The 27,501-nt window shown below is 42.4% G+C and overlaps 1 protein-coding gene across 3 annotated transcripts in view; it reads right to left on the bottom strand.

Annotated features, from left to right (window-relative positions):
• Positions 1-27,501, bottom strand: part of VWA8 (von Willebrand factor A domain containing 8) — a 686,916-nt gene that overhangs the window by 227,424 nt on the left and 431,991 nt on the right. For all 3 annotated transcript variants that reach the window (XM_073614208.1, XM_073614207.1, XM_073614209.1), the window contains exon 27: positions 15,210-15,361. In XM_073614208.1, coding sequence (XP_073470309.1) covers positions 15,210-15,361 — 152 coding nt within the window. The remainder of the gene's footprint in view (positions 1-15,209; positions 15,362-27,501) is intronic.

The raw sequence follows: 27,501 nt of genomic DNA, 5'->3' as shown, positions 1-27,501 counted from the left end.
AATTGTACTGTAGCCAGCAGAAGCCTATTGGGCAGCACCGATGACAGTATAACATGCTCCTAGTGAGGGCGAGCAGACGCTGCTTGTGAACCCAGCAATGAGATGTGCGGAGATGTGCGTTACAGCTTATCAACGTTTCTTGGCTATATAGGCCCATTCATTCGCCCAGTTGTAGTGAAAAGCATTTAGAAACGTCCTAAGGAAACAGTGAGAACAAATAACAAATGGCATCCAACTAAACCACCCCCCCGGCCATGTCCGCACATAGGATATATAGAGATGAGGAAGAAGAAAGAATGTCAGTGAACCGTTCATAGTTAGATATAGTCTCCAGCCGCATTAAGCTTAGTAGTGAGATGACCCTAAGCGGGTCATAACGATCCATATACTAGAGCCCATGAAGTATATCTTGTTTGGAGAGTTTAAAATTGTACTTCTCTGATCACAGGTTATATGGCAAAGAGCACCTGACTCCACAAATGTAAGACCTGTCAACAGCTCTAAAGCAGTGCAGAAATGGCAACTTTTATCCATCATTACGGGAGCGAAGTGGAGCTGCTAGTGAGGGTTCATTATGCGGGCTGAGTGTCAAGGTGTGGACGGGAACATAAAGTCGCACTTACAAAGTATGACGTGCAGAAGCCTCCTTCAGGCGGGTCGGTTCTTCTCCGCATCTCGTTGGTCCAACCACTCCGAGGCGAGCACCGGGTCTTCAAAAAAATGTGCTCGGTCTTCTCCCACTATGTGGAGGCGGGCCGGGAATAACATGACATATTTTATGTGGTGAGCTCTCATGCGCCGTTTGACCTCTGTGAACCGGGCACGCTGTTTCTGGACCTCCGCGGAGAAGTCCGGGAACGCTGAAACAAATCCCAATTGGAAGGGAATATTTCCCTTGACTCTGGCAAGGCGAAGGACGGCGTCTTGGTCTCTGAAGTTCAATAGCTTCGCTATGAATGTGCACAGCAGTGCACCCTCAGGCGGGCGGCGTGCGGGCATACGATGTGCACGTTCCACCACGAATGTAGCAGAGAAGTCCTCTCTGCCATATGTGGCTATCAAGAGCTTTTCCAGAAATGTGGCCGGATCCGTGCCCTCTGGCAAACCAATGAAGCGAAGATTGGACCTGCGGGCGCGGTTTTCCAGGTCATTATGCTTCTGGGCCAGCTGCTGTATTTGGCGTTGCAAATCCTCCTGGGAGTGTTGTAAGGGATACAGTGTGTCCACCGCCCGACCGAGTCTGGTCTCCGCTTCGATGACCCGCTCCCGGAGTTTGGTCATGTCTTGCCTTATCAAAGAAATGTCCACCTTCACTTCCATATAGCCTCCAGGACCTTCGCCGTGTCGGCCGCCTCATGCTCTGTATGTGAAACTGCATGTGCTGTTGCAGAGGCGCCATCTTGCTCCTCAAGGTCCCGCTCCGTTCTCCGGTATCTGTTCAAGGACGAAGAGGCTGTATTGTTCCTCTTCGGCGGGGACATGGTGCGGTAAGTGTAGCAGACTTTGTTCTCACAAATGTAGGGTAAAAAGTCTTAAGTTTTAAGTGCGCAGGATATCTGCTTCAGGATCTACCACGAGCGGAGCTCTGGTCACTCACGTCCTATCTCATTGCCATCCAGGCCACACCCCAGAAATAATGCTTAATTTTAGATGCAATTGCGAACGCGCATGCGTGAGATTTAGGCAGGGGGACAAAGGAAGGGCGGAAATGAAGTCCACACAAGAGACATCAACAGTAAAGATGGAGGTGCCGATTCCTGGAAGAAGAGATCTTTTATTAAAGTAAAAAAAGTATTTGCAAATCAGATTTTAGTCATGTTTAAAGGTGCAATGCATGTACACATATAGTAAAACTATAATATTTAAAAAAAAAGAGAAAAAACAAAAACAGGGTTTACTTCCTGTTTAACCCCTTAGGTTCCACAGTGAGTATAACAAGCATGCTTTACTGCAGATATAGACTGATTTTACTGTTGTGGGTTTAGTAACACTTTAAAAAACCTGCAAAGGACCCCACCAGACTGAATAACCCAATGGCCCTTTTACACAGTCCTTCATTATCAGGTCCACCTGTCCATTTTTCAGGGAGACCTGATTAGAAGCTTCATCAGCAGGCTAATATAAACAGACTTTTGTCAGTTTTCATCCGCCTACCTTTAGATCTGTCCAGGTTTGGAAAAGAAGATGGAAAAGAATGGGGTCCTTTTCCATTTTTCCAGACCTAAACATGATGGATCAGAGATAGCCTGATGTAAATGGGCACAAGACTGTTTACATCCGGCCACCCATAGAGCTATCATGGGTCTGCCCCTGTCTGCTGTGTAAATGCAGACACAAACTGAATGAGCAAGGATGTAAAAAAAAAACTGACATCTGCCCTGTTCGGCTCTGATTCTGCAGGAGATCTGCTTGTGAATTCTCCTGTTGATGGGAGTGGAGAGAATGAAGCAGAGTATGAAAGAGCCCTAAAACCCATCCCCTCACTCCGGTTTACCTCCAAACTTCTAGAATACCAAGTCTACACCATCTTAAGCCACTATCTCACTAATGACAACCTTCTTCGCCACTATAGTCTAGCTTTTGACTACAACCATCCACAGAAACTACACTTCTAAAACTCAATAATGACTTACTAACTACTAAAACCAATGGTTACTATTAGACTTTTTTGATGCTTCTAAGATACAATTTAACCGATTGCCGACCGGCTCACGCTGATATACGTCGTCAGAAGGGCACGTACAGGCATATTAACGTACCTGTGCGTTGCCCTTTAAGACGTGGCTTTTGGGCGTGCGCGCGCCACGAGCTCCATGAGTGTGTATGCGGGTCCCGTGGACTCGATGTCCGCGGGGATACCCACGATCATCTCACGGAGAGGAAGAACGGGGTGATGTAAACAAGCATTTCCCCATTCTGCCTAGTGCCTGTAATCGGGAGCGGTGATCAGTGTCGTGTCATACATAGCCCATCCCCCCCAGTTAGAACACATCCCTAGGACACACTTAACCCCTACAGCGCCCCCTCCTGGTTAACCCCTTCACTGCCAGTCACATTTACACAGTAATCAATGTATTTTTAATTGCACTGATCGCTGTATAAATGTGAATGGTCCCAAAATAGCGCCAAAAGTGTCCGATCTGTCCGCCATAATAGTCACGATAAAAATCGCTGATTGCTGCCATTACTAGTAAAAAAAAAAAATGATTAATAAAAATGCCATAAAACTATCCCCTATTTTGTAGACGCTATAACTTTTGCGCACACCAAACACTTATTGCGATTTTTTTTACCAAAAATATGTAGAAGAATACGTATCGGCCTAAACTGAGGAAAAAAAAAGTTTTTTTTATATATTTTTTGGCGATATTTATTATAGCAAAAAGTAACAAATAATGCTTTTTTTCAAAATTGACGCACTTTTTTGTTTATAGCGCAAAAAATGAAAACCGCAGAGGTGATCAAATACCACCAAAAGAAAGCTCTATTTGTGGGAAAAAAAGGACGTCAACTTTGTTTGGGAGCCACGTCGCACGACCGCGCAATTGTCAGTTAAAGCAACGCAGTGCCGAATCGCAAAAAGTGCTCTGGTCTTTTGCCAGCCAAATGGTCCGGGGCTGAAGTGGTTAAGATGCAATTGCATGGATTTAGAGTTTACATTTTTTAAAATTTTTAAGCATACAAGATAATAGTTTATGTTTCCTGTTGCCTTCTTGCACTGCCACTCCTATATTCCAAACAGCACATTTATAAATGTGTTTTTGCGAATAATATAAGTCTGAATGTATTTATCAAAAGGTATGACATGCAGTTTTAAAATTACTGCATTCATTATTTGATGACCTTTCTGGAAGAATACAGAGCTGGAAACACAAGGGATTAGTTCATTCTGAATTAATATTTAAAAACACTATGGGGCTATTTATAAGTAATACACTCAGCTCAACAGCAAAATGGCATTTCTTCAAATACACATTTAGCTGATATAATACAAGATAGGTTTCAAATTGCTTTACTGAATATACCCAACTTTCTGAAGTGCATGTTACCTTACCAAAAACAGAAAAAGATGCAAAAGTGATTATATATATAGAATGTGAGCTGACATGTTTAATTTTAACCTGCCCAGTAGGCATGAAATACCTTTGCAATTTGCAGCCTAAAAAGTGGTGCCAATAGCCCTACCCCATGTTGGCAAGAATGGCAGATAACTCACTGAAAAGAAAGCAGGTATATAATTATATGCGTACTGTTATACAACATAATATATCGGTTTATGTTAAATATATAGTATTCACTTTAAAGGTAATATAGACTGGAATCATTACTTTAGCAGTCAGTATAACATGTTTAGTATCTTTTTACTCAGTGCAACCCATCTTTTACCAAAAAAGGGTATATTATTGTGTTTGCACTATATTTTTTCCTGAAAATATGCATTTGATAATAGCTGCACAAATATCATGTAACATAAAAATTGCAACTGCCCCCGCGGTTTCTGACCACTGTTGGCGATGCTTATCTGAGGAAGGTACGCTTCTTCATAATTGGTAGAATTACCCACACATTGTCTCATTTTGGGCTTACCGGCAGTGCAATTGACTTCTCTCCGGCTCAACTATTGCTACAATATAGTAGATCCTTCATGGTACATATGCTTAACCACTTGCCGACCAGCAACCGTCGTTATACGGAGGCAGGTCGACTTGTTCCCACAAATCGCCGTAGGTGTACGTTGGCTCTATTAAGGAGCTGTAGCAGGCGTGCGTGCCCACTGTAGGGCGGGGGACCCGATGCGCATGGCCAGCCACCCACGATCGTGGGAACGAGAGCCAGAATGGGCATCTGTCAATGTAAACAGACAGATCCCTCTTCTGACAGGGGAGTTAGAGACAGATCTGCTGTTCCTAGTGATTAGGAACAGCGATCTATCTCCTCATTCAGTCAGCCCAGCCCCCATACAGTTGAAAACACCTCCCAGGGAACACACTTAACCCCTTAATCACCCCTAGTGTTAACCTCTTCCCTGCCAGTGACATTTATACAGTAATCAGTGGCTATTTTTAGTATCGCTGTATAAATGTCAGTGGTCCCAAAAAAGTGTCAAAAGTGTCTGATCTGTCCGCCGCAATGTCGCAGTCCCGCTAAAAAAAACAATCGCAGATCACTGCCATTACTAGTAAAAATAAAATAAATAGTAAAATGGCAAAAATATTTTTAAAATGCCCCTTTTTTGTAGACACTATAACTTTTGCGCAAACCAATCAATATATACGCTTATTGAGATCTGTTTTACCAAAAATATGTAGAATAATACATATTTGCCTAAACTAATGAAGAAATTATTTTTTTTTACTTTTTTGGGGGGATATTTATTATAGCAAAAAGTAAAAAATATTGTTTTTTTCTTTTTCAAAATTGTCGCTCTTTTTTTTGTTTATAGCACAAAAAATAAAAACTGCAGAGGTGATCAAATACCACCAAAAGAAAGCTCTATTTGTGGGGAAACAAGGACATCAATTTTGTTTGGGTACAGTGTCGCACGCCCACGCAATTGTCAGTTAAAGCGACGCAGTGCCGTATTGCAAAAAATAGCCTGATCATTAAGGGGATAAATCTTCCGGTCTGTAAGTGGTTAAAGTGGAGCTTCAGTCATTTTTTCATCTTTCCATCTATTAAATCTTCTGCCCTTGTTGTTTTAACTTTGGATAGTAAAACATTTTTTTTTCTGCCAGTAAATACCTTATACAGTCCACTTCCTCTTACTTGTCTGGTCATTAGCCTAGGCTTATGACATCATGCACAGCTCTCTCTCACACTCTCCTGAGAGTTTGCCAGAAAGGGAGGGGGGGGAACGAGTCATAATGCAGGCCAATGAGATGTGCAGGGCTGGAGGTGTGCCTCTGTGTAAATCCAGGAAGTGAACAGGCAGCAGCTTCAGCTGCCCACAGTTAAAATGGATGCAGCCAGACTTCGTGGAGGGAGATTTTTGCAGCACATTTGGCAAGTACAGAATCACAGTATATATAAAATAATATGCAAAGTCGTTAGAGGGAAGCTTCAGAATGGCAAAGATGTTTTCATTACAAATTATGTGAGCGGACTACAGTTCCTCTTTAATGCTGCTCAGCTGTGCATTCATGTCCACTGGAAAGAAACCTCTCCACCTACTGTATGAGAATGGTTTGCTTGTTTGAACAGATTGGAGGAAATGGAGGAGCTGGTTTATGTGGCCCAGGATAGAATTTCTGCATCGACCAACACTTGGGCATGCTGGCTGCATTTTGAAACAACAGAGGAATACAAGAACTGCGTGGAAGCTGAACTATTGAAGACTTGAGTGTTCTCATGGACAACAGCTCTGTGGTCCCGCAGCCAGGACTGAGCTGATTGTAGTCATCACCTTTAGTTTCAGCTATATTTTATTTGCCCAGTCCATCTTTGGGGCATAGTGGTTCAGGGCATTGGGAATCAGCTGGTGTTGCTTGGTTCCCGCATTTGGAGACACCCTCGGGCCCTTACGTAGAGCTTCTTTCTTCTGTTTCTTTCTTCTCTTGTCATTCCTTGCTCTATTTTCCCCCCTTTCCCCCTCCCCTCTCCCACTACCCCTTTTTAAATTTAATTTTATATTATTATATTATTATCCTTATACCAAATAGTGGTATAGTGCAAAAGTGCTGGATTGGAATTTCCTTTTGTAGGCGGTACATATATAGCTTAATGAGTTACTTTATTCGTATGTAGCACCTTAGTGCTTATTGGTTATAATGGTTAACACCAAGAAGGTGCCCTGATCTGGGGCTTGGAACGCCTTTCTCTTGTTTATTTTTGTTATGTTTTTTTTACACTGTATAATACTTTTCTAAACCATTCGTGGTCTAACTATGGCGGGCCACCTGTGTTACAGATGTGATTGCTTGTGCATGTCCGTCTTTTGTACTGAAGATTGTTTTTGCACTTATGTTATGTTTGTTTTGTTACTGCATAATCTTCAATAAAACCGTGTTATGGAAAAAAATATTGCAACTGCCATCATTTAATTCCTCAGGGTATGTGCTTTAAGAAAATATACAGTGGGGACGGAAAGTATTCAGACCCCCTTAAATTTTTTACTCTGTTATATTGCGGCCATTTGCTAAAATCATTTAAGTTCATTTTGTTCCTCATTAATGTACACACAGCACCCCATATTGACAGAAAAACACAGAATTGTTGACATTTTTGCAAAATTTATTAAAAAAGAAAAACTGAAATATCACATGGTCCTAAGTATTCAGACCCTTTGCTGTGACACTCATATATTTAACTCAGGTGCTGTCCACTTCTTCTGATCATCCTTGAGATGCTTCTACACCTTCATTTGAGTCCAGCTGTGTTTGATTTTACTGATTGGACTTGATTAGGAAAGCCACACACCTGTCTATATAAGACCTTACAGCTCACAGTGCATGTCAGAGCAAATGAGAATCATGAGGTCAAAGGAACTGCCTGAAGAGCTCAGAGACAGAATTGTGGCAAGGCACATATCTGCTCAAGGTTAGAAAAAAAAATTCTGCTCCACTTAAGGTTCCTAAGAGCACAGTGGCCTCCATAATCCTTAAATGGAAGACGTTTGGGACTGAGCTATCGGGAAGAAGAGCCTTGGTTAGAGAGGTAAAGAAGAACCCAGAGATCACTGTGGCTGAACTTCAGAGATGCAGTCGGGAGATGGTAGAAAGTTGTAGAAAGTCAACCATCTCTGCAGTCCTCCACCAGTCGGGGCTTTAAGGCAGAGTGGCCCGACGGAAGCCACTCCTGAGTGCAAGACACATGAAAGCCCGCATGGAGTTTGCTAAAAGAAACACCTGAAGGACTCCAAGATGGTGAGAAATAAGATTCTCTGGTCTGTTGAGACCAAGATAGAACTTTTTGGCCTTAATTCTAAGCGGTATGTGTGGAGAAAACCAGGCACTGCTCATCACCTGTCCAATACAGTCCCAACAGTGAAGCATGGTGGTGGCAGCATCATGCTGTGGGGGTGTTTTTCAGCTGCAGGGACAGGAAGACTGGTTGCAATCGAGGGAAAGATGAATGCGGCCAAGTACAGGGATATCCTGGACGAAAACCTTCTCTAGAGTGCTCAGGACCTCAGACTGGGCCGAAGGTTTACCTTCCAACAAGACAATGACCCTAAGCACACAGCTAAAATAACGAAGGAGTGGCTTCACAACAACTCCTTGACTGTTCTTGAATGGCCCAGTCAGAGCCCTGACTTAAACCCAATTAAGCATCTCTGGAGAGACCTAAAAATGGCTGTCCACCAATGTTTACCATCCAACCTTACAGAACTGGAGAGGATCTGCAAGGAGGAATGGCAGAGGATACCCAAATCCAGGTGCGAAAAACTTGTTGCATCTTTCCCAAAAAGACTCATGGCTGTATTAGATCAAAAGGGTGCTTCTACAAAATACTGAGCAAAGGGTCTGAATACTTAGGACCATATGATATTTCAGTTTTTCTTTTTTAATAAATCTGCAAAAATGTCAACAATTCTGTGTTTTTCTATCAATATGGGGTGCTGTGTGTACATTAATGAGGAAAAAAATGAACTTAATTGTTCTTAGCAAATGGCTGCAATATAACAAAGAGTGAAAAATGTAAGGGGGTCTGAATACTTTCCGTCCCCACTGTATACTTCTTTAAACAAATGCAGATTTTAACATATGTGTGAAAAATGTAAAAAATTTCCCTGGACATTAAGACCCCTTTCACACTGGAGCGTTTTGCTGGCGCTATAGCGTTAAAAATAGCGCCTACAAACTGCCCTAAAACAGCTGCTCCATTCACTCCAGTGTGAAAGCCTGAGGGTTTTCACACTGGAGCGGTGCGCTGGCAGGACATCAGAAAAAGTCCTGCCAGCAGCTTCTTTGGAGTGGTGAACTCACCGCTGCTCTCCATTGAAATCAATAGGGCAGCACTGCCATACCGCCAGCAAAACTCCGCTCCGTTGGCGTTTTGAGGGCGGATTTAAACCCCTTTTCAGACGCTAAAACGCGCTAAAAATAGCGGCGCTTTACCACTGACGCTGGTGGCGGCACAGTGTGAAAGGGGTCTATATGGTTCCCCATTCCCACCCAAAGCCTTTTTTTTTAAACTAGACAACAAAGCTGACTTACTCTCACAAAAATGGTTTCAAAAGGCATTAATTCAGCAGAAGACACACTTAGTTAAGTTGTCTTTACAGTATAGTCCAGTTCAGTGATGGCCAACTTACTAGACATAGGGGGCCTCAAGTGTACTCATTGCATCACCAAAGGGCCAAACATGATATTTAGCATACGCAACACTACAGAACACTGTCATTAGAATTTAAATATAATGCAGGTGACAAATACTGTAGACATAGTACAGAAGATGGTCAGAAACTACTTGCATGATTTAAATGTGTTTGGAGACTGGCAACATGTAACAGGGAACTGTTAAGAGACCGAGGACATACTACACGAGCCAGAGAGATTACTGCCATTACAGTCCCTTTACAAATCAATGTTCTTAAATTTTTGCTTCCTACAGACTGCTAAAAATGTCACTCGTGGCCAGATTCAAATTTAGCACAGTCAATAAACTTGTGCTATGAATCATAACTAAAATACTAGCAAAGAGAGTTCCTCGCTGGTATATTAAATACACACATATATATATATATACGCACTGCGCTAATGAAAAACACCTGTTTGTGCTGCCACTTATTATTCAATAAACATGTAAATGAAGAGAAACAACTGTAAATATGAAAAAGACAAGCAATTCCACAGTAACGCGCTAATTAAGCTACAAATCTCCTAAATATTAACATAGTGATAAAATCGACATAAAAGGCCCATACATAATAAAAAAAAGGGTAAATTTAGCATATCCAAAAAATATATGCTAACATATGCAAATCAATATGGTAATACAGTCCAACTTAAAGTGATGAAAAAAAATAGTGTGAAACAATAGTGAAATCTTGTTGATCCACCAAAATACTACACCAAAGTGATGTGTGCCACTTCCACTCCTTAGAAAATAAAGCTCACCTTCTTCCGTGACCTCCATCTCCCCCCCCCTTTCATCTGCGGCTCACGCGGCCCTCAATGCATAGATTTCTGAACTGAAGGTAGCCCAGGCCATCAAAAGGCATTTGGCTTTCAAAGGCCCCGGGCCCAGACGGCTTCTCCGGCCTATATTACCGGAAATTTCCCTCCCTCCTGCTCCCGCATTTGACAGCATACTTTAACAGCATAAAACAGGGAGCACTGCCTTTCCCTGACTCCTTATGAGCACACATTTCCATGATTCCGAAAACTACTGTCGAAGCCCATGACCCGTGAGCCTTCCACCCTATTTCTCTGCTGAATGAGGATATGAAACTATTGGGCAAAATCCTGTGTTCTTGCATTAATAAATACCTACATTCCCTGATCCACAGGGACCAGGTAGGCTTTGTGCCTGGTCACCAGGCAGGGGACAATGTTCAGAAGGTGGTTCACCCGATTTCCCTGTTACACCACCGCAAAATCCCAGGATTTCTTCTCTCACTTGACATATACAAATCTTTCGACTCCCTCTCGTGGGACTACTTACGATATGTGCTTCAACAGTGGGGCTTTGGAGACTCTGTTCTCACCTGGTTGACCGCACTCTACTCTTCCCCTTCGGCCGCTGTCCACTATGCGGGCTGCTTCTCATCCCCATTCCCCATAGGAACACGACAGGGTTTTCCCCTGTCTCCTGTTCTCTTTATCCTTGCCCTTGAACCCCTGGCCATGGCCCTCAGAGCTGACCCAAATATAAATTGAATTCCATATGAAGGCGAATTTTACAAGGCAAATATGTTTGCGGACAACGCTCTTTTGACCCTTACTAACCCAATTGTCTCCTTACCCAATCTACACTCCCTCCTGAGTGTAGATTGGGTAAGGAGACTTTGCCACCATCTCAGGGCTCCAGATTAATCCCCACAAAACCACTGCGCTAAATATTTCCCTTCCAGGTTCCCTGGTTATGCACCTCCAATCCACCTTCCCGTACCGCTGGACCGGCCATGCTTTTGAATATTTGGGTATTAAGCTGACTCCCTCTTACTTCTCTCTTTTTTCTGCTAACTACTATCCCGTTATGTACCATCATGGCGCTCATGACATCTTGGCGGTTCCCCACCCTGTCTTGGATAGGCCGCATCCACGCCATCAAGATGACGGTCCTTCCGAAGCTCTTATACTTCTTCCTTATTCTACCAGTTTGGATTCCCGCATTTTTCTTGCGTCTTCTCCAGAAAAGGCTTCTTTCCTTTATTTGGGCCAACAAGCGTCCCAGGGTCTCCCGCGTTACCCTGTATGCCCACAGGCTGAGAGGTGAGATTGGAGTCCCAAATATCACATAACATTACCAGGCTACGCAAATCTCCCAGCTTGCAATGCTCCAGGCAACCTCCGATATTCCACTCTGGGTTCTCCTGGATATCCCCAAATGTGCACCGGTCCCCATGTCTGCCCTCTTATGGCTTTCTCCTAAAATGTGTCCCCCCTCACTCAGGCCTCTGATGGCCCATAGCTTGAAGCTTTGGGACTCGGTCTGATACTCCAGTAGGCTCATGTCCCCATCCCTTCCGCTCCTCTCCCTCCTAAATATCCCTATGTTTCCCCCCAGCTTAGAACAACCTCATGTTTTTTCCTGGTGGCCAGCCCATGGATTCTCTCAGGTCCGACATTTTCTTGGAACCCACACCTTCCCCTCGTGGGCTTCAATCCAAGAGACTCATGAAGCTCCCCCAGCGGAATTCTTCCACCAGCTCCAATTAGGACACTGGATTTCCTCTCTCAGACACAATGATGCTTTTCCGTACCAGAAAATGGCCTTTGAGCAAACATACCAACACTCACCAGGATCTCCTGGTACCATGTTTTTGACTTACTCCTCCCTTAACTCGAGCGGGACTCCAACCTCCATATCCTATGTCCCCAAATGGGAGTGAGACTTATCTCCCATTGATTTGGCTGATTGGAGCAAAGCCTGGTCAAATATTGCGAAATGCTCCTTTAACGCGGCTACCCTAGAGGCAGCCTACAAGGTACTCCTCTGTTGGTACTGGGTTCCAAGCCGTATTGCCAAATCAAACCCATCCTACATTTATAGATGGTTCAGGGGCTGTGGTCAGCGTGGAGATGAACTTCATATCTGGTGGACCTGTCCCCACTTAGTGGGATTCTGGTCAAGGGTATTTGGTCTTCTGTTTACTCTCTTCCATGTGTCCATCCGCAAGGATGCCAAGTTGGCCTTATTCCACTGCCCGATCCGGGGCCTCTTCTCCTACCAGCAGAAATTGGCCACCTATTTGTTTATTGTTGCGAAGCATGCAATAAAAAGGGCCTGGAAGAGGCCGACTGTCTCGTTTGCGGAGGTGAAGAGCATCTTAACGACTCTCATGATTAATGAGAAGATGTCTAGTATTCTCCATGACTCCCACGCCAAATTCCTCAAGGTATTGGGCCATGGTGGTCCTATGCTCTTCCTACTCTGCATCTAACCAGCCTAGGCCTCTCTAACTGACCTCCTCTGCCCCTCCCAACCTGGGGGAACCTCTTTCCTACCTATTCTGCACCTCCTTTTCCTTCTCCGTCTTTCCTTCTCATCCCCCCCTCCTTTGCCATCTGGACCCCCTCTTTTAAATTTTTTTTTGTTTTTTGCTTGCTTGTATGACCTCGATCCAAGTTTTGTTTTTCCGAAATTTTTGTGGACAACTCCACACCCCAACCCCTGAGCAATTAAGCTCAGTCATCCTATGTTGACTCCTGGCCTTGGCCGGAGGGTTATTGATGTTAAACAGTTCTTTCTACCAAATATGTTTCCAATGTGTATTATTAGGTTGTACCATGTTATGCTTACTGCTCATATCCCCTGCATGGGATCATTACAGTTATTATTACTGCTCATATATTTCAATAAAAAAATTGTACCAGAAAAATAAAGCTCACGAGATGCTGTTGCCATTCACTCTCATGTCTGGCAAATATCGCCGTATTAAATGTTATTGAAGAGCCACTTAAACACGCCAATCTCCATCCAGATCAATAAAGACACTCTCCATATGTGGGGATAGAAATTGAGAAAGAGCCTCCAATAGTGTAAAAACACCTTAAGGTGATCGGTTTCTTAAAAGTAATGCACTTGCATCATAAAAGATTCAAATCGCCTTGTTAAATAAAATTCCAAACATGCCTGGTGACTCAGTGTTGCGATCTCCTCATAGCTTCCTTCACACACATGGAGTCTCACTGTTGCCGTGTAGTCATGCCCCAATGCGTTTCATCACTTCTGACCCTGTGACGAAGTCAGAAGTGACGAAACACGTCAGTGCATGGCTACATGGCGATGCAGAGGTGACTCCATGTGTGTAAAGGAAGCTATGAGGAGATCGCAACACTGAGTCACCTGGCATGTTTGGAATTTTAACAAGGCGATTTGAATCTTTTATGATGCAAGTACATTACTTTTAATAAACCGATCACCTTAAGGTGTTTTTACACTATTAGAGGCTCTGTCTCAATTTCTATACCCACATGTGTAGAGTGTCTTTATTGATCTGGATGGAGATTGGCGTGTTCAAGCGGCTCTTCAATAACATATAATAAGGCAATATGAGCATCTGTTGAGCTTTACTCTTAAGGAGTGAAAGTGGCACATATCCCTTTGGTGAAGGATTTTGGTGGATCAACAAGATTTTATTTCACTATTGTTTTATACTCTTTTTCTTCATCACTTTAAGTTGAACTGTATTACCATATTGATTTGCATATGTTAGCATATATTTTTTGGATATGCTATATGGACACATTTTTTTTCTATTATGTATGGGCCTTTTATGTTGACTTTATCACAATGTTAATATTTAGGAGATTTCTAGATTAATTGGTGAGCTACTGTGGAATTATGTGTCTCTTTGACATATTGACAGTTGTTTCACCTCATTTGCATATTAATCACTTGCCAACCGGCTCACGCTGATATAAGTCGGCCAATTTGCTTCGTTCCTACGAATCGCCGTATGGGTACGTCTGTACCTTTAAGGGCAATAGCAGGCACACAAATTCCCGCTGCACAGCTGGGAACCCAATGCACATGGCCAGTGGCTGAGATCGCGATCATGTGCACGAGAGCAGGAACAGGGATTTGTGTGTGTAAACACACAAATCCTTGTTCTGTCAGGGGAGAGGAGACATAGTTTGTTCCTACTAAGTAGGAACAAACTATGTCTCCTCTCCCAGTCAGTCCTGTTCCCATACAGTTAGAAACACTAACTAGGAAACACATTTAACCCCTTGATCACCCCCTAGTGTTAACCCCTTCCCTGCCAGTGACATTTATACAGTAATCAGTGTATTTTTATAGCACTGATCGCTATATAAATGTCAATGGTCCCAAAAATGTGTCAAAAGTGTCCGATCTGTCCGCGGCAATGTCGCAGTACCGCTAAAAATCGCAGATCACAGCCATTACTAGTAAAAAAAATTTTTTACATTTAAATAAAAATGCCATAAATCTTTTCCATAGTTTGCAGACGCTATAACTTTTGCACAAACCAATCAATATAAGCCTATTGCATTTTTTTCACCAAAAATATGTAAAAATATATATTGGCCTAAACTGAGGAAGAAATTTGTTTTTTAAAAACATTTTGGGGATATTTATTATAGCAAAAATTTAAAAATATTGTTTTTTTTTTAAATTGACGCTTTTTTTGTTTATAGCGCAAAAAATAAAAAACAGAGGTGATCAAATACCACCAAAAAAAAGCTCTATTTAGTGGGAAAAAAAAGGATGTCAATTTTGTTTGGGTACAGAGTTGCAGGACCGCGTAATTGTCAGTTAAAGTGACGCAGCGCCGTATTGCACAAAATGGCCTGGTCATTAAGCAGCCAAATCTTCCGGTCGGTAAGTGGTTAAATACATACCCTACATCTGATGTTATAATTATAATTTTACAATTTTTTTTTTTTTTTTTTAGATAATCCATACATTTCTATTTGTAAATTAAGAAGCACAAAATCACACAATTCAGTAAAAGCAATCATTTAATTTTATCATGTTTGGTGTCTATAATAAATACAGTGGCAGATAAAAACTCATGTTTTAGATCAATAAATATATTATGAACCGTGGGATCAATGCTTATAAAACATTTTCCTTACTCCTTTGCAAGCTGCACATTGGTGGGTTTGGCTCCTATTGGGATTCCATGCTTATGTAAGGAGTTAATCAATATTTCACGCATTTCCTGGTTATAAGAATCAAAGTCAAACACATTTCGAACAACATTTGCCAGTCCTTCATTTGGAAATTTCTGAAAAGAAAAAAAACAAGAAACAGTTAAAAACTAAAACAATATTCAACATATTATTTACATACCTGTCTCTAAATTATGGCCTGCTGGTTGCCAAAAACTAGTCCCTGCATGTTAGGATTCTTACTGCAAGCTGGAGGAAGCTGCTGGATGTAGAGTGGCAGTGGGTGCTGAAATACTGAGAGTTCCAGCACCAGGCACTCTTAATCACTAGCAGAGTGGTCCAATGGTGCCCATAAAGTTCCACCTGTGACATTATCACAAAAAAGCAGAGTGGGACCTGGAGTTGGCATGCACAGAGGCAAGTGCAATTGAACATCAATGTTGTGGCATCATTCCTTCCACTGACACCAGTGGTGGGGCACTATTCTTCCCACTGATACTTATGCTGGCCGCTTATGCAGGGGTACTCATTGCTCCCAATGACCACCATTGCAAAGAGATTTATTCTATCTACTGGCCACTGACACAGGGACATTTATTCCTCTCACTGACACTTGGGTATTTATGCCTCTGACACAGGGGCATTTATTACTCCCAATGAACCCAAGGCAATATGTGACTCTACTGAAGAAAAATACATTAACAGCACTTTCATGCAGTAAAAAAAAGTCCATAACAGTACCATGAAAGTATCCAAAGGCTGGTAGACCCACCACAAATGCACTAGTAACACAAAGGGTGATAAGTAGATGCAAGAGAATATGAAAACACTGCGCTCTAATAGCAAAAATAAAATATATGTGAGCCAGCAGCTGCATACATTGTGACAAACAATAACTGGTAACTGGGAAAAAATGCAGCGCTAAGAAATATTGGGAAGTTAGGGTGTAGTGAAACAATTAAGTAAGAGATGCTGTACTGAACAGTAAAGCATATGTGCAAAAACCGTAAGTGAAGTGAAATGAACAAACACAGTATAAAGTGTCCACATATGGTAAATGGATGATTCCAAACTCAAATTAATAAGAGGAACTGGTATGGACCAAAAAATGATGTGAGACTGGAAATTAAAGTCAATGGTGCACGGTGTGGATCTGTGACTCAACAACGGGGTACAGAACTTCCGTAGCTGTAAACCAACATCTCGATATGGGGCATCAGAATGAAAACATCAGGAAGTAAGATAAGATGGGTACTCTTACCAGATGACGTGGACTCCACTGTCGTATGACATGGAGTCAATGGTGCATGGAGCCAAACCTAGGCTGGAAAACGATATCCGGAACGGTGGAACCTCTGTCTCACTTCTCGACTTCTCTGGTGGGGTGAAGAAACATCAGGAAGGGCCGCCAACTGGATATCAGCCAATAGACCTCAAGGATGTGTTCCAAGGAGAAGCCGGGGACAGATTTGATCCAGACCCCATGATGGAAGTAGGGCTACTGGAAGGCAGTTTCTTGCATTGGGATAATATGCAAATAAAAAATAAAAAGCTTCTGCATAGTGCAGGTAAACCAGGGATTTTTATTTCTAAAAATACCATACAAAAAATGGATAAAAGTGATCACCAATTGAAATAAAATCTAAGCAGCGTAAGGAAGGGGAGATCGCCCGACGCGTTTCGACCAAGAGGGTCTTCAACAGGGGCATGAGCTTCCCCCTTCACGCTGCTCCTATATATAAATATCTAATCCAATAAGATAACCCCTATAGCCAATCACAGTGGAGCTACAAAGGTCAAGTAATCAGGAACTGGATCCTGTTGATCGCTAGACCAATCAGAATCATGAATAAAACAGCCGGTGAGTGTAGGACCCAATAGCGCAGTCTAATAGTGAGTGAGCAGAAGCTTTTTATTTTTTATTTGCATATTATCCCGATGCAAGAAACTGCCTTCCAGTAGCCCTACTTCCATCACGGGGTCTGGATCAAATCTGTCCCCAGCTTCTCCTTGGAACACATCCTTGAGGTCTATTGGCTGATATCCAGTTGGCGGCCCTTCCTGATGTTTCTTCACCCCACCAGAGAAGTCGAGAAGTGAGACAGAGGTTCCACCGTTCCGGATATCGTTTTCCAGCCTAGGTTTGGCTCCATGCACCATTGACTCCATGTCATACGACAGTGGAGTCCACGTCATCTGGTAAGAGTACCCATCTTATCTTACTTCCTTATGTTTTCATTCTGATGCCCCATATCGAGATGTTGGTTTACAGCTACGGAAGTTCTGTACCCCGTTGTTGAGTCACAGATCCACACCATGCACCATTGACTTTAATTTCCAGTCTCACATCATTTTTTGGTCCATACCAGTTCCTCTTATTAATTTGAGTTTGGAATTATCCATTTACCATATGTGGACACTTTATACTGTGTTTGTTCATTTCACTTCACTTATGGTTTTTGCACATATGCTTTACTGTTCAGTACAGCATCTCTTACTTAATTGTTTCACTACACCCTATTGCATTTTTTCCCAGTGATAAGTATATGTCCTCCACTGATATCACAACATTCCAAGCCTCTTACCCTCCTTTGTGGAACCCCTGAATAAGAGTGGCCAGCTGCACTCAAATTAACCTCAGTCTCAAAAGAATGTATCACCAAAACCAATGTCAGGCCATGTAGCATGGAGGGGTAAAACAAAACCTCATTGTGCAGTGTTTAAAACTGATTTACATTTATTCAAAGTGCATTCAAATACTCACAAACTTTAAGACTTAAAACACACGTCAGTCCAACAGCGCTAACCAAGTTTCCAACCAACAAAATGTCCGACCTCCTCACTTGACCTTGCTCTACCCAACGCGTTTCCTCATATGCAGATGTCATCAGCGGCTTGGTCCCCGCTCTGCACTACACTATATATAGAATGGAGGAGGAACTGACCGCCTCCAGTTTTAATTGTGCTCCAAAGGCCAAGCGTAAGTACAAACCGGTACCGGAAGTGACGCCATACCAGGAACAATAAGATTGCTTCAGGAAATCCATATCCACCTTCATGTCCAATCTCACAGGCAACCTAATTAAACTTACTCCTGCTATGGCTCTATTGGGTATAAAACGTGATATTTACCCCTTAATTTATAGAACGATTGTGGCTCATATATTAACAGCAGCAAGGCTTACTATAACTAGTTCGAATGTAATCTCTAGATTAAACACTCAAGCACAATTTGAACTAATGCTATATACAAGATTACTCCACGATTACCTTTAAAAAGAAATGGCAAGACTGGATATATCATCCTAGAGCTTCTAAATACTTAAGAGTGTAACCTTTAACAATACGTGTGATTTTAATATAACTGTCTTTATAATGTGAGATTCAGATGTAGTTCATTATCTAACACTACAACCTTTGATCCTTGTTGATAGTATTAAATTGTTGGACAGGCTCTCCTTACAGTTTGATCCCATCTTGGGTAAGCGGGGTCTGAGTAACAAAAATATATCAATATCTGTTATGCCTTTCTTCTGCAATACCTTGTTTTGTTTTTTTACAATATTTGTTGAATAAGTACTATAATCAACCATTCAAAGTAATTTCTAATATTGCTGAATATCTGTAATGATACTCATCATAAATAACTAAAAATGTAATGTTTAAAAAAAAAAAAAAAAAAAAAAAAAAACGAACAAGACTGCTTCAAAAGTATATAACCCCCCACCAAAGAAAAAAAAAAAAAATATAATGCAGCTTAAAAGTCCTCAGATGTAGTATTTGCAATTACTTTTCATCAGGAATTTTTCCCTTATTTTCACCCCAAATTCACACAACTTTTACCCAAGATTCATCATTTTTTACATAAGATCTGATTAGAAAAATTAGTGAATCTGAATTGTGGGTAAATACACTGATAAATAGACCCTTTTACTTGCTGAAAATGTTCTCTGTTCTTAACCTAAAAGGTGAAAACGAATGCAGCCACCACATCTAAGGCATAGTAAGCAAAAATATATTTTTGTTTTTGGATTTAGACACACTTTAAAGGTTGTTTAGACTGTCTGAAAGTCAAAGCAGTGCTTCTGGGCTCCCCATTTCCATCCTGAACTATAACTTTAAAGTTCAGCTCCAGGCCAAGACATTATCGGTGGAATTCATAAAGGGTGTTGTAAATTTCATCTGGGTATAGCTCTGAAAGTGTCGTGCTTGTGCCCAATTCTATGACAAGTACATGAATTTGTCTGTCTGCACTGGTGTGTGTCCCCACTGCACACTCCTTCCCCAGTGCACTCCCATCCTACCTCCCTGGCTACTGCCCCGTCACACTGATGGGTGCTTGGCCAAGAAATTTTTATATTAGGGGTGGGCGGAGTCTGACAGAAAACTCCCCATCAGGTCAACTCTACTTTTGAGTAACAGCACACAGCAGTGGGTAGATCGTTAGACACTATTCAGTCCAATTGGCTTTCAAATTTGCCCATTGCTATTCACTGTCCCTCAAAAATGGAGTGGACTTGATGGGGAACTAGTTCCTCATCAGGTTCCGCCTACCCTGTGGCAAGTCATTTCCCAAATATGGGCATTGCCTATATTTGGGTAATATTAGCTTTATCCCCAGACCATTCGTTTACATATAGCTTTTGGTTAGGGAATTTCCAGGCTGACAGCTGAATAAGGCAGGGGATGCAGTCCGGTGCAGGAAGCTGTCACATTGCATGGCCCGCTCTGAGTACTGGCGTATTTCTGTATGACAGCTCAGGGCTGGTTTTAATTACTGCCAGTTTCCTAAACGGAGAATTGGTGGTAAGAATTTGTTGCTGCCACAGCCATAGATTCTTAAAGTGGTGGTAGTAAGTACTACCTGAACTTACCACACGTGTTGGTAATGTAACTGACACTGGCAATAATGCTTGCCTGAATTAGGCGCAGACAGTTCTTGGGGGAACTGCTGCCAGTAAAGTGGCGTTAAAGCCATTTTGAGTTCCCCTGTATGTATTGTAGATCAGTGTTTCTCAACGTTTTTTTTAGTGCCTTTCTGCAATCTTAAAAAGGCACCTCATTCTAAAATGTATAAAATGAAACTATTAGTTTGGCATAACAGAACGCTGGACACCCAATGTGAGAGGTGATTTATTCTTCCAAAGCAAACACCCCTTTGCATACTGGTACTGACTAGTTTTCCAGTGTTTCTCTTCTCCCTTGGTTTCTCTCCCTCGCTCAGCTGTGTCCCCAGTGCTGATGAAGGACAAACAAGCATGCTGTGCAGGCGCCCAGTGTCTTTCTTATCAATCAATGAAATCACTGGTTGTTACGACGCTGGTGGTTAGAAGCTTGATCCACCCCCTGGCTTGTATACATTTTTGGGCAATTTTTAGGCCAGTTGAAAAAGGCTGTTCTAGATTATGTATTACTATATTTTTCACAGTTTTTTCATATTTCACGTAAGTATTGCTAGCTTGCCAGAAAGAAAGATGCATTTATATGCAAAGAATAAGAAAACACAGTAAAACACATCATCTATGCAAATATACTAACTAAGCTCAAAATATGCGCATGAAAAACACACTGTCATCGCAAGGATATCCTACAGGCTTTAAGGCAGCAAAGCGTGTCACGCAGACACTGACAGATCATTGATTGCTAGAATTGGATTAGAGCTAGTGACAGTAATCCACAAAAAAACAACAGCGAGTCCAATTTATTGATTAAAAGTGACACTTCTGTTTCTTTCATTAATTTAGTTTTCTAGTTTTAGGCTATTTTTAAGAATAATCAATTTACGGATTTTATTTTAGCCAATGCATCTTAATTGTACTTTAATTCATAACACCTGAAGGGTGCTCTTAACATAAACTTCATGAGCCAATAGAGCAAAATGCAATAAAATCATATGCTTAAAGAAAAAACGTACCTGTAGCAGGACTTGTTTTTCATACAAATTAACTAGCTGCAACGCAAACAGTAGGCCAGCTGCATTCACAACAGACATAAAATAAAAATACGTACATTTGTCCTTTTGTCAGTTTTAGTATGAAGAAAAAGGGTGCTATATATGGCCACCTGGGCATAGTCTAGGCCAGGGGTCCTCAAAAATTTTTTAAACAGGGGGCCAGTTCACTGTCCCTCAGATTGTTGGGGGGCCGAACTCCTTGCCATCACAGAGCCCCCCCATCAGACTTCCCCCCCCCCATCACAGAGCCCCCCATCACAGAGCACTCCATCAGACTCCCCCCCTCCATCACAGAACCCCCCCCCCCATTACAGACTCCTCTCCATCACAGATCCCCCCCTTCACAGAGCCCCCATCACATACTCCTCTCCATCACAGATTCATCTCATCACAGAGCCCCCCCATCACAGATTCTTCTCCATCGCAGAGCCTCACAGAGCCCCCCATCACAGATATCTCCCATCACAAACTCCCCCCATATCACAGACTAGGGGTGCGCATCTTCACTGGCCTCACGATTCGATTACGATCATCATGTCGACGATTCAATCCGATTCGATTCCGCGATGCATCACAATTACTGCGCATGGTTTTCATCCACAAAATTCTACCGTTCATAAGAACTCCATTTTTTTAATTTTATCTGTTCTTGAAAAAAAAGACAACACTCCCTGCATGTAGCAAAGTGTAAACACAGCAGACAACTTAAAGAGGAGCTCCAGACTGCCCCCAAATTACTACAGGAGATGGTCAGAGACTGCAGACATGATACAGGAGATGGTCAGAGACTGCAGACATGGTACAGGAGATGGTCAGAGACTGCAGACATGATACAGGAGATGGTCAGAGACTGCAGACATGATACAGGAGATGGTCAGAGACTGCAGACATGATGCAGGAGAAGGTCAGAGACTGCAGACATAGTACAGGAGATGGTCAGAGACTGCAGACATGATACAGGAGATGTTCAGAGACTGCAGACATGATACAGGAGATGGTAGGAGACTGCAGACATGATACAGGAGATGGTAGGAGACTGCAGACATGATACAGGAGATGGTCAGAGACTGCAGACATGATACAGGAGATGGTCAGAGACTGCAGACATGATACAGGAGATGGTCAGAGACTGCAGACATGATACAGGAGATGGTAGGAGACTGCAGACATGATACAGGAGATGGTAGGAGACTGCAGACATGATACAGGAGATGGTAGGAGACTGCAGACATGATACAGGAGATGGTAGGAGACTGCAGACATGATACAGGAGATGGTCAGAGACTGCAGACATGATACAGGAGATGGTCAGAGACTGCAGACATGATACAGGAGATGGTCAGAGACTGCAGACATGATACAGGAGATGGTCAGAGACTGCAGACATGATACAGGAGATGGTCAGAGACTGCAGACATACTACAGGAGATGGTCAGAGACTGTGGACTTGATATAAGAGATAGAGACAAACAATGTCCCCATAACGTCCCCCCAAACGACAATGTATGCCATTTCATTAACTATGGTTTATGCATGTCTTATTGTCTTAGTGATTGATTCACATCACAACTTCATTGGTACTTTTTTTTTTTGTATGATTTATGGTTTTGCTCATCATTGCCCCACACATGCAATGCATGGCTGCATGTGTGGGGTCAGTGATTAGCAAAACCATAAATCATACAAAAAAGGTATCAATGAAGTTGAGGTGTGAATCAATCACTAAAACAATAAGACATGCATAAACCATAGTTAATGAAATGGCATGGTCACTTTAATGTTTAGGTCCACCATCAAGTTTATTATTTTATTACGGTCATAATTTGGCAAATTTGTATTACAAGGTAAGAGTACTTAGTGCCTAGCTATCATGCTGCCATACTGTAAGGATTCTCTGAGCGGGTAACAGAAATTTTACTAGCTATGCTTATTACAAAAAATAATTTCACTATAAATAAGAGACAGTTCAATTTAAAATGTGATAGAATTCCTCTACTTTATCTAATGATATTATGATCTAATGAAGACCTCCAAATGTGATATAAGCAGCAGACCATGAATTTGCATCCATCAGTCCTGGACTGGCAATCTGTCTGAGGAGGACAGAGGACAAGCGCAGCCTGGCTCGCTCTGGTCTCTCTCCCACAGTCCTGCCCACACAGCCAGTTGTAAGAGGAGTCGGGTGATGGTCTCCCTCCCCCACCCCCCCCTCCCGTAACAGCCTGTGTGCACTGCACAGTGTGCAACAGTGAGCTGAGAAGGAGAAAAGCTCTGGGGACCGGGACTCGGAACACGTGTCTGTCTCCTCTCTTGCCAGTGAAGTGAAGCGAGCGACACAGGACGGCTGGGGATGATGTCAGCGGGAGGAGGGAAAAGACAGCGTAGGCTTACTTCGGCTCCTTTCGGTTCCGGACTCAGAGGCAGAGCATGGTGTGGCACGGCACGAGAATGACGTCATAAAATTTTTTTTTTTTTAAAGTTGTAGCATCGATACCGCATCGTGGATGGCCGAATCCTGATGCATCGATGTTACGATTAATTTCAACATCCCTGTCACAGACCCCCCCATCACAGATTACTCTTCATCACAGAGCCTCCCCCCATATCACAGAGCCCCCCCTTCACAGAGCCACCTTATAACAGAGCCGCCCTCTCAGAGAGCCCCATATCCCAGAGCCCCCTCCCACAGAGCTTCCCCTCTCACAAAGCCTCTATACCACATAGCCCCCCCTTTCACAGTGTTCCCCCCTCACAAAGCCACCATATCACAGAGCCCCCCTTCTCAGAGAGCTCCATATCACAGAGCCTTCCATCACAGAAACCCCATATCACAGAGCCCCCCTCACAGAACCCTCCATGACAGAGCCACCATATCACAAAGCCCCCATATCACAGAGCCCTCCATCACAGGACCCCCCCCTTCACAGAGCCCCAATATGGATATTAAACACTTCCATAAAATCGCAGCACTTGCACTACTCCTCTGCTACCTTATTCACGCAAGACAGGAAAATGACAGGTCCAGGAAAAGGGTGGGACTTTTCATGTTAAAGGCAGGTGATTGATTGGTTACTAGACAGTGGGGCGGTCCCAGCAATCACCTGCTTCTTAACATGAAAAGTCCAGCCCTTTTCTCACGGGCCTGTCATGTTTCCTGTCTTGCGTGAAGCCAGGTAGCAGAGGGGAGGGGGAGTGCAAGTGCGTGTGCTGCGATCTTAAGGAAGGGGCTGTCCGCGGGCTGTGTAAATCACCCTGGCGGGCCGTATCCGGCCCGCAGGCTATAATTTGAGGACCCATGGTCTAGGCCATAAACCTGTAACCCTTTACATGCTTAGGGGAATTTCAAATGCTGAGCTATTCCATAGCTGGCATCACTCATGTCTCGCAAGAAGCTTCTAAAGCTGGAATCAAGGTTTTTTGTTTTTCTTTTCTGTAAAAATCTTTTTTTTTTTTTTTCACAGCTATTATTGCTTTGACAGCAAGGGGGCTAGTGGGGAGTTGGACATTCCAATTTTCATGGAAAGTCCACAGCATATTAGTAAGAGAGCAAAATATTATTTTGTATTTTGGAAACACGAAAGCTTACTGCCCATATAAAGCAGTGTTTTCTGGGAGAATAATAAAGGGTGCAAGTAGGATGGCTTCTAACATTGCATACAGACAAGGCTATGATTTTGCATTCTGGAACAAATATATAAATGCTTGCCTACTGTAGTAAGTTTCCAAGTATCCCCAGATATAAAGTTATGGATATTCATTAAGAATTGACCAGAGAAGGATTTACAATGCTCACGAATGTATACCCCACAAACAATACTGTTTTATACACAGTACTAGGTAGGTGGCAAATCTCACAGCCTGCCCATGTACAGACAAGGACTGGTTTAGTTTATCTCTGGAAAAAAATAGAGGAGCAGGACATAATATTGCAACTCGAATGATCTTTTTATTTGATTTAGATTTCACTAGGTCACCTACTGCAGTCACTTAGCAGTTTTTGTGTCTAGGCAAGTTAGCGGTCTTACATCAGAGAAAGAGCTCTTTGGTCACAACACTTACATCGCATTGTCGGGCTTTAACCTTGGCACTTTGTTAATGCTTTTTTTCACTTGAAGGAAGTATGTCTTGTTGCAGTGCTGCCTTTGCTGCATTACCTCAGTTGTCACATCTACAGGGACATTAGTATGATTCTCCCATTCTAGTTTTAATTAATACACCATTTTTTCGGTTTCAGTTAATACTGTGGTTGAACACCGGGTCACTGATTATTAGCACCCATCTGTTATATATGGTTAATCAGATTAAAAACATCAGGCGCATTTGCAAGCCTTATATCCTGTGGCTCCTAACTACTCGTACATAACAAAACAATATATGAATCAGAAGAGTTAACAATACTGTGCACGAATAAAAATTTTGTATCCAGAAATTTGTTGATCACTACTTAAAGTGGAATTAAACCTACAGACAGGTAGGATTTTTATGACCAAAGAGGCTCTATTGGTCTCTTTCAGGGATGGGCTCAGGAGTGTTCAGAACCTAGTCCCAATCTACCTGAGCAAACCCGCCAGAAAGCCATCGCTGCACCTCGCCAATCATAAGCAGCATAGTCACGGAGTGTGTATGTGCAGTTGCGGGCCGGGGAATGCCTCACTGCCTATGATTGGCGGTGTGCAGTGACGGCTTCCTGGGGGGAATGCTCAGGTGAGTTGGGACTAGGATCCGAAAACGCCTGAGCCTATCCCTGGTCTCTTCTGTCATAAACCTTTCTTCCTGCCTATCAACATTTATGTACACTGAGTCTAGCATTTGCAATTCAGTGTATAATGATGTGACTCCCCTGAGCAAGTACAGGAGTGATATCATGGCCCGGCCTACCAAGCGGTCAAAGAGTCAGAACAGTTTCTGTGACTGACAGGTGGGCTGACAGCGTAGGGCTGGAGGGAATCACTTGGCAGGTAGGTTTGCCATAAAGTTCTAATATGCTGTGCATGCTAGCATAATATTGCTAAAAGCTCCTAGGGCCCTAGTCCCATTGATGAGAACAGGCACCATTGAATATAATGCGATATCCCTTGTCATGTTATTCTGTGCTACTCAAGTTGCATTAGAAATCGCGGTACTGTGTACCAGCACTTAAGTCTAACATCGCTGGTATGTTCAATAAAGCATGAGTGTGGGGAACAGCACAGAGTGTTTTTTTGATTACAGGGGTGAAAGCTAACAAGAAAGATACTTTTGTTGCAAAGTTTATGGTCACTCAGGACCACTAGATCAGTTTTATAAAAAACAGAACTTAAAGTATAACTAAAGGCAAAACTTTTTTTTTAGTTTGGGATAGAATAGAGAGGAATTAGAATGCTGGTCAGTTTTTTTTGCTGCCTGTGCTCCCATTAGGGAGATACACCCTCTCTATTTGTCCTGTTTACCATTTTCATTGAAAGTAAAAGAAAAACACAAATGTTGGGTTGTCCCCAGAAAATTAATAGAGGGGAAATTTTTCAATGGGGACACTAGTTCTGGTGACCTGGGGGTCCCCAGAGAATTCCCTTAATTTGCAAGGATTTCCTTTCACTTCCTGTTTGGCTATGGGACAGGAAGTGAAGGAAAATCTCTGCCATGTGGCACAAATGGTGAAGAAAAATCTGACAGGGGTTATAAACCCTCCCTTGCTCTACCCAAAATGAAAAAAAAAAAAAATGCCCTTTAGTTCTACTTTAAATAGCGATAAACCAAACTCTGGACACAAAAGACGTTTTATTTATTCATTTGTTGTTGGCTTTTTACATACATAACATGATTTTATATTATATATATATATACACACACACACACAGTTGTGCTAATAAGTTTATGTACCCTGGCAGAATTTATGATTTCTTGGCCATTTTTTCAGAGAATATGAATGATAACACAAAAACATTTCTTTCACTCATGGTTAGTGTTTGGCTGAAGCGATTTATTATCAATCAACTGCGTTTACTCTTAAATCATAATGACAACAGAAACTACCTAAATGACCCTAATCAAAAGTTTACATACCCTGGTGATTTTGGCCTGATAACATGCACACAAGTTGACACAAAGGGGTTTGAATGGCTATTAAAGGTAACCATCCACACCTGTGATCTGCTTGTTTGTAATTAGTGTGTGTGTATAAAAGGTCAATGAGTTTCTGGACTCCTGACAGACCCATTCATCTTTCATCCAGTGCTGCACTGATGTTTCTGGATTCTGAGTGATGGGGGAAAGCAAAAGAATTGTCAAATGCAGGAAAAGGTAGTTGAACTGTATAAAACAGGA

Source organism: Aquarana catesbeiana, linkage group LG02 (assembly GCF_042186555.1).
Source record: "Aquarana catesbeiana isolate 2022-GZ linkage group LG02, ASM4218655v1, whole genome shotgun sequence".
NCBI classification, from domain to species: Eukaryota; Metazoa; Chordata; class Amphibia; order Anura; family Ranidae; genus Aquarana; species Aquarana catesbeiana.
This window is presented reverse-complemented; position numbering and strand designations above follow the sequence as displayed.